The following is a 7,470-nucleotide window of genomic DNA, read 5'->3' on the forward strand; positions in this document are numbered from 1 at the left end:
GTAATTTAGTATGCAGTGTGACTGAAGACTTAGTAAATAGAGCTTTCAAACTGAAATTATTCAATAGAAATGAAGTTTTTTTATTTTATTTTCTGAAGTGCCTTGAAAGAAATTTCCTCAGGCTGGCACCTGTGGAGGAATCTAAAAGCTGGAATCATGCCTTTCCTGAGATGTTCTGCTTTGTTTTTTCATTACTTAAATGGAGTCCCAGCACCCTCAGAAATTCAAGGTATTGTCTGCTTTGTACTAAATGAGCTTTTCAATACATAAACATTAATGGTCAAAATAAATTACATTTAAACTCTCTTGTCTGAAGAAGCTGACTGAATGGATGTGGGCTTGTTACTGGTGCAGAATCATATCAGCATAATGAAAAAGGCAAAATGATTAATTAGTTTGTTTTAAAAATGTATTTTTAATATAGAAGTAAATGCCATTCTAGATTACTTAAAACAGAAATTGATGCCCTTCTGTTAATAAGGGAAATTTTGATTATTTCAAAGCTCCTGTGGATTGCTGTTTTCAAATGTGAGACCTGCTTTTGCTTGCATTGATTTCATTCAATTAGCATCTGCTAACACTTAATATTAAGGCCAGGTTGGATGGGGCTTTGAGCAGCCTGGTCTAGTGGAAGGTGTCCCTGTCCGTGGCAGGGGGATTGAAAGTAGACTGGTTTTGAGGTCCCCTCCAACCTAAACCATCCTGTGATATCTCTGTAAATGCACTATGTTCTGTCACACCCCAGATAATTGATGTTAGTAACATACTTCACTGTCTTCCACATATGGCATATGTAGGGATAGAATGTTAATCTGAAAGTGGTCATAATAAGCATTTTTAAAATGAAGTTATGAGAATTATACCTTTGTTGTTTTTCAGTAAACGGAGCAAACCAATTTGAACACTTATGTAGCTATCTTTCCTTGCCAAACAACCTTACTTGCCTTTTTCAAGAAAACAGTGAGATTCTGAACACACTAATAGAAAGGTAAGTTGTGGTTTTTGTACTTAGTTTGGATATAATAAAGAATCCTGTACAAGACAGTAGTGTAAGTATTCTCCCAGGAATGCATATGGAAGTAAATTGTGGATTTTGAAAAGTGTTTGTGAAAGAAGTGTTTTGAAAGAAATAATTTTGGTTGTAGTGGTTTTTTAATAGAGGTGCTGTTGATTTTTTTGCTGATTTCTTTTTCTATCATTTATTGAAGTTAAAAGCCATTTTTTTTTCTCGTAGTTGGTGCAGTAACAATGAAGTAAAAAGATACCTGGAAGGCAAGAGACAAGCTATCAGGTAAACATAGAGAGATTTTAAGCAGAGACAGGGGGAAAAACTTTAGTGTTGCAGCTTTCTCCAGATGCTTTTTCTAATGGGTGTTTATAATAACATAATATCTGTTCTGCTTTATTAAATAATAAAGATATTAGGGAAGAAGTGAATTTTTAAAAATTTTGTAAGACAAGGAAATAATTCTTAAATGAGTAGATTTTAAAGGCAAAGTTTAATATTGGGGTTTTATTTCGACTGGTGTGCAGGAATCAGAGGCCATAAAATTTCATCTGATGTTTCCTATTACTTTGTATCTTCTGGTACAAAAAATATGCTGTCACTAAAAGATGTATATAACCTTTGTTTAAAAATACCAGGCATTGAAGAGCTTTCTAAACTGTCTTTTTAAAGAATCCAATTCCTTCAGTAAAGCCAACACCAAGTCAGCTGCTGAAAAGAAAATCAGCTTTTCATACATTTGTTCTTGCTGCGCAATTACTTCGAATACAGAACATGTTTAATACTTAGTGGGTGTAGAAAAGCATTTAGGGTGTTGTTCTTTCTGAAGTCTGGGTAAAAATAGTGGTTAACAATTATCCTAATAATTAGAAATGAATGTGAAGTTCACGGTGCTGTCATGAAGAACATATCCCTGCTTTTTAATCTCTTGTGCTAAATACATAAAGTCAATCTTTTAACATTGTGCATACAATCAGGCTGTGACAAAAATAAAAATTAATCACTTCATCTGTGAAACACCAGACTATTAACAGAATTTCCTACACAGTAAGAATATTCTGGTTGTTTAATTGATTTCCTGCCACATGTGATTGTTGGGATCTTTTCCATGTGTTCCTTTTGCTGATTCTTATCTGCTCTTCCCAAGCTTATGTCTAACTTGATGACTTTTTTTCCCCTCTCATCATGTTCTTGTACATTGTTTCTGTTGCAAACTTCTATTTGCATTTCATCATCTAAGTTGTATTATTCCTAGACTTGAAGATTATTAGAATTAGTGTATAGTATCTGTTACTTTTAAATATATTTAAAATATATAAGTATTTGATATTAAATTGGTCCTTTTCATTGCATGCATATTTCATTCTCTTCAGGATACAAGTTCCCTGAACTTGAAAGTCAGACTATTTTCCATTCAATGTTAGTGACAAAAAGAAAATACAAGGCAAACTGATACAGAAGAGAAAAAACATTTATTTAAATCTGTAGTGAGTTCATAATTAGGGTTGCTAAAAGCATACAAATGACATGTATTTTTCCAACTTTCCACCTCTGCGTTTTCTTAAATTCATAAGAAATAAGACTAAGAAAGGGGAGGTGGTTATTTGAGAGATGTTGTGTGTTCGTGTTTTTATGAGCTACCATTTTACTCAATGAATGGCAGAGAAGAAGAAAACTTAAAAAAACTAATTTTTCACAGATGCTGTTTAGATGAGTCAGGAAAACATGAATGAGTTTGAATTTGCTTGTGTATTATTCATTGAAATATGAGTGCTGATTCGATTGCTTTATTCTAGCTATGCAAGAGAATCCAACAAATTAATAGACCTTCCGGATGACTACAGCTGCCTCATTAACCAAGCATCCAATTTCTCGTAAGTTGTATGCAGTTATAGTGAGCACCCCAAAGTCTGCTGCTCCTTCTCATCAGCTGGGAAACCCTTAACCTGAAAGTCTCAGAAAGTTGTGTGTAGAATCATAAAGCTAAGGGCACATAGCATTTATCAGCCAAACTGCCCTGTATTTCAGTGAAATACTGAAATAAAAATTTCGGCTGTTATCTGTTACAGAGGTACTTCTGAATCTTTTTACTATCTAGAGTTAACACATACAGTGGGTTTTTTTTCTTTTTTTTCCCTAACAAAAGGTGTCCGAAATCAGGTGGTGACAAAAGCAGAGCCCCAACATTGTGCCTTGTGTGTGGGACCATGCTGTGTTCTCAGAGTTACTGCTGTCAGACTGAACTAGAAGGGGAAGATGTTGGAGCCTGTACTGCACATACATACACTTGTGGTTCTGGAGTAGGCATATTCCTTAGGTAAGGAGCTGAACACCTCTGCTCTCATTGCTGGGTGAGATGGTGTGTGTAGTCATTAAATTAATAGTTCTGTATATGTGATTGCAGGGGTGGTTTGTAAAGGCAGTGTTTTGTTAACAACAGGGTTGCCTAAAAACTAAAGTGTATTCATCTTCCTATGCTTTGGTGTAAGGTTCAGAGGTTGCTTCTTTGAAGATAATATTTCAAAGAAAGTTCAAATTTCATTTTCAAGTGAATTTGTTTTGCCTGTGCGTTTATTTCTACTCAAGTGTTACAAAATAATGAAGGTAAATACTTTGATTTTGTTGTTGGTGCTGCTGTTGAAAACATGAAAATTCATTTTAGTTGTCTTCCAGCATATAGGAAAAGGTTAGATAATGTCTGTTTTTACTTTGGTAAAGATTAGTGAGAAGCAAATTTGTTTGGGGTTTTTTTTTGTGGTTCTATTGGGTATTTTACACAGCCTGCAAATAATATGACAGGGAACAACATTGTTTTTAACTGCTACTGAGAAGTTGTAACAGGGAGAGAATGAGAGATGTAGTTTACAAAAATGTGCCTTTAAAACTCTGTACATGCCGGTTATACAGAATGAAAGTAGGTAAGAACTGAAAAGGAGTGTCTATGAAAGTATGAGAAACTGTTCACCTAAAAATCAATACCAAAAGATCTTCTCTCTGTTTCTCTCTAGAGTTCGAGAGTGTCAGGTGCTATTTTTAGCTGGGAAAACAAAGGGCTGCTTTTATCCTCCTCCTTATCTTGATGACTATGGAGAGACAGACCAGGGACTCAGGTAAATATTTTAAAAATTGTGTCTTTTAAACACAGGAATTATAGAACTATCTGGTGTGAAAAAATAACTTCTTATGTTATCTTTTCATTTTAATTATATAGGTAACATTATATTTTGACATTGCTGCTGCATCTAGTATCTTCAGATGTTTGAATGTTAATATGTGGGTCTAGGTCAAAAATATTTAATGGAAGATCTTCCCCAAGTTAGAAACAGTTGTCTTGAAAATTGCTTAAAGTTAAATCTTTCAAGCATCTGTGAAGTTGATTACGAACTAAGGCTGAAAATTTGTATCCAGTGCATTTGTTTTTATAACCTGTGTTAATTTAGTACCAAGTGAAAATACAATGAGATTATTTTATTTAATGTAATAGTTCTTTGTCTTAACTCCCATCTCTGCTTCCTATGCAAGAATATTTTGGGGACTTGATATTGTTAATGCTTGCTACTTCTGAAACTGGCCAAGACCAGAGAATGTGAGCTGGTTCCGCCTGGAAAAGTTACTGAATACTTGCATTAGGAGTTCTGTGGGCTGGCCGTGAGGTTCCCAGGCTGGAGGGAACTGTTGAACTGTAAGGGAGGGGCACCAGACAAGGTAGCACTGCAGTTTACTTATCCAAATACCTGGTGATTTGCTCTGATAACAGAATAATGTTAAAGGGTTATCTGAATATTGTAGTAATTTATGGGGTTATCTAATACTTAATATGTCACGCCTGAGTGTTTATGCTTAGTTGCAGTGTTTTATCGTTCCTGATAAGTGTTATCTCCTTTTCAGACGTGGGAATCCCTTGCATCTGTGCAAAGAGCGATTTAAAAAGATTCAAAAACTCTGGCTGCAGCACAGTATTACAGAGGAAATTGGACATGCACAAGAAGCAAATCAAACTCTAGTTGGCATTGATTGGCAGCATTTATAATGATTATCTGCTGAAGACTGGAACTTTATTAAAGATTTTTGTAATTCAGTAAGCTTTTCAAAGGAGGCATGAGGAAAAAAGTCTAAGGAAAAAAACCCCAACAAACTCAGTCCTGTTATTTAATCTTTGTTTTACAATGTATTTCATAAAGATACCAGTTAACATTAATCAAGTAAACTTCTTTCTATGTAAGCAAGTTTTATTAGTCCTATAATTTGCACTGTGCTTCCTTCACAGAAATGTCTTGGGTTATAAACCTGGGCAAATGAACTTAAGTTTCTGATAAAAAAAAAGAACGACTCTTTTTGGAAGTCTGACTATGATTTTTCATATGAACTGAAGAGAAAAAGACTGCTGAAACAGAAACTAGATAGAGCACAATTCTGGATTGTGTTTTGCCCCTTGCTAGTAATCTGAGCCGGTTTATTTATTCTGCATTTTAATACTTACGCTGTGTGTACATGCAATGGAATGAAGTAAGGAAGCAAATAATGTAGCAAATGGATGTTTCTGTCCGCATCAGTGGATAATTCACTTTCACTCGGTGTATCTAAAACGATTTTGTCATTTGTACTCTTGCAGCTTTCTTGCTTCCAGTTGTTTTTTAACTAAAAAACTAACACTAGCTTTACAAGTAAAATAATTTAATTTAAAGCTTTTTCCAGAGCATTGCACTCCTTAGAATTATGTAGTTTTTAATTTGAATTCAGCTGGGGAACCCTTTCACTTTCAATTACGTGATTGGTTATTGGTATCCAAGGATTGACATTGTGCTTTAGAAGTTATTTTAAGATAACAATAGTATGTAAAAGTCATGAAAGCTAATTTTATGTCAATTTCCAGAAGCACAGAGGATATTTTCTTCATTTTTGTTAACAGTTAAGTTTTAAGATGCAAATCCCATCTTCTTTTTGTTGCAGATAAACTGAGTGGTTTCCTTTGGCTTTGAAGGGCCACCATCACACTGCCCACTTTTTTGACTTTTTTTTTCTTTTCCTTTTTTTTTTTTTTTTTCAGTTGTCCCATCAAGTATATTTACTTTTTGGCTTGATTTAAAGCTCTGTAAAGATGTTTGCATATAGTATATTTTATAAATATATTCTATAACTGCGCAGATTTGCACTTGATATGAGGGTGCCTGAAGGCAGTGAGTTTTCTAGTTGTATGTAATTAGACCTCCAAGGTGTCTCTAAAAATCACATTATGCTTACTGATTTAAAATAAAATCCATTACCTTTCCCTCTCCTATCTTCTGACAAATTAGTAAAATCTTAATTTACATAGTTCTGTTTCCTTAATAGTCTGTGGTTCTTTTAGTTAAGTCTTAATTTCTGACTACGTCTCAGCCCAGATAAACAATTCCTTTCACTGTCTGCCAGGTCTTCAGTTACACTTGGTCTGACTGAATTGTTCCTATTTTTACAGATTTAATGCTTCAGATAAATTTTGTATATTCATGGTGTACAGGACAATTTTTCAAATATTCAGTAATAGTATTGAGTGAAGATGTGAAGTATCAAATAAAGAAACTTGGCCAATGTGGATTTCCTTTTCTTAACAACAGTACAGACTACTTTTGTCTCTACTACCTGTCATAGACTGGATCATTTATATATTGCTGTCACTTTTTATGGAGAGACATGGAGAAGTTGTGGGGGAAAATGACATTAATGCTTTATCTCTGCCCTTCCCTACTTATACTGGTTGACATACCAACAATTTTCTGTGCATGGTACCTAGAAATCCCACTTTTTTGGTGATGTTACTATTCCTTTGTTTTTTAAGCTGTGTGCCACAGTTTCAAATAATGTGTAACTGCATTGAAAAACTCTTTTCCTGTAATCATCATATTAAAAAGATAATCGATGATTCTGACAGATTTCTCTGTGAAAACCAAATATTGACAGCAAGAAGGATTTTTTGTTTTTCTTCTGGGATCAGAGTTGGAGACTGCAACCACAAATAGTTGCTAAGTACACAGCTTATCTTTTTTTTTTTGCAATTTGGTCATTCTTTACTCAAGACTTCTGTTTTCTGATTTGTTTTGCATGTGTTTATATTAATGTAGAAATATTTATATATAACATTGTTTCAGTATCAGGGAAATAATATCTGTAATAAATTGGCTATAACTTTAATATTTATGGATTATGTGTACAATCTAGAATATATTATGTGTGTGGGGGGAGGAAAAAAAAACCCAACAAAACCCACAAAAATTCCCAAATACAAAACCATTATAAAAAAATCCAAAACTAATCTGAAAGCATCAAGTACGTGCTTTTCATGTCAACATTCAATAAGTAATTTTTAAATGTTGTTTTTAGAGTTTTGCTGAGCTTGTTCCTTCAAGTGTGCCCCTTGTTAATCACAAGCTGACAGAAATACCTGGATGTGCAACATCTGCAATTCCCTGGCTAAAAATGTAAGATGA

At 34.1% G+C, this 7,470-nt stretch overlaps 1 protein-coding gene across 3 annotated transcripts in view; it reads left to right on the forward strand.

The window, feature by feature from the left end:
- The window catches only part of UBR2 (ubiquitin protein ligase E3 component n-recognin 2), a 55,631-nt gene extending 49,057 nt beyond the window's left edge, over positions 1 to 6,574 (forward strand). For all 3 annotated transcript variants that reach the window (XM_082301136.1, XM_082301135.1, XM_082301137.1), the window contains 7 exons: positions 99 to 229; positions 880 to 988; positions 1,235 to 1,291; positions 2,803 to 2,880; positions 3,153 to 3,323; positions 4,015 to 4,116; positions 4,895 to 6,574. In XM_082301136.1, the coding sequence (XP_082157262.1) occupies positions 99 to 229; positions 880 to 988; positions 1,235 to 1,291; positions 2,803 to 2,880; positions 3,153 to 3,323; positions 4,015 to 4,116; positions 4,895 to 5,036 (790 nt within the window). In that variant the 3' untranslated portion in view covers positions 5,037 to 6,574. The remainder of the gene's footprint in view (positions 1 to 98; positions 230 to 879; positions 989 to 1,234; positions 1,292 to 2,802; positions 2,881 to 3,152; positions 3,324 to 4,014; positions 4,117 to 4,894) is intronic.
- The last annotated feature ends 896 nt before the right edge of the window (positions 6,575 to 7,470 follow it).

Source organism: Coloeus monedula (assembly GCF_965178545.1).
Source record: "Coloeus monedula genome assembly, chromosome: 2".
NCBI classification, from domain to species: Eukaryota; Metazoa; Chordata; class Aves; order Passeriformes; family Corvidae; genus Coloeus; species Coloeus monedula.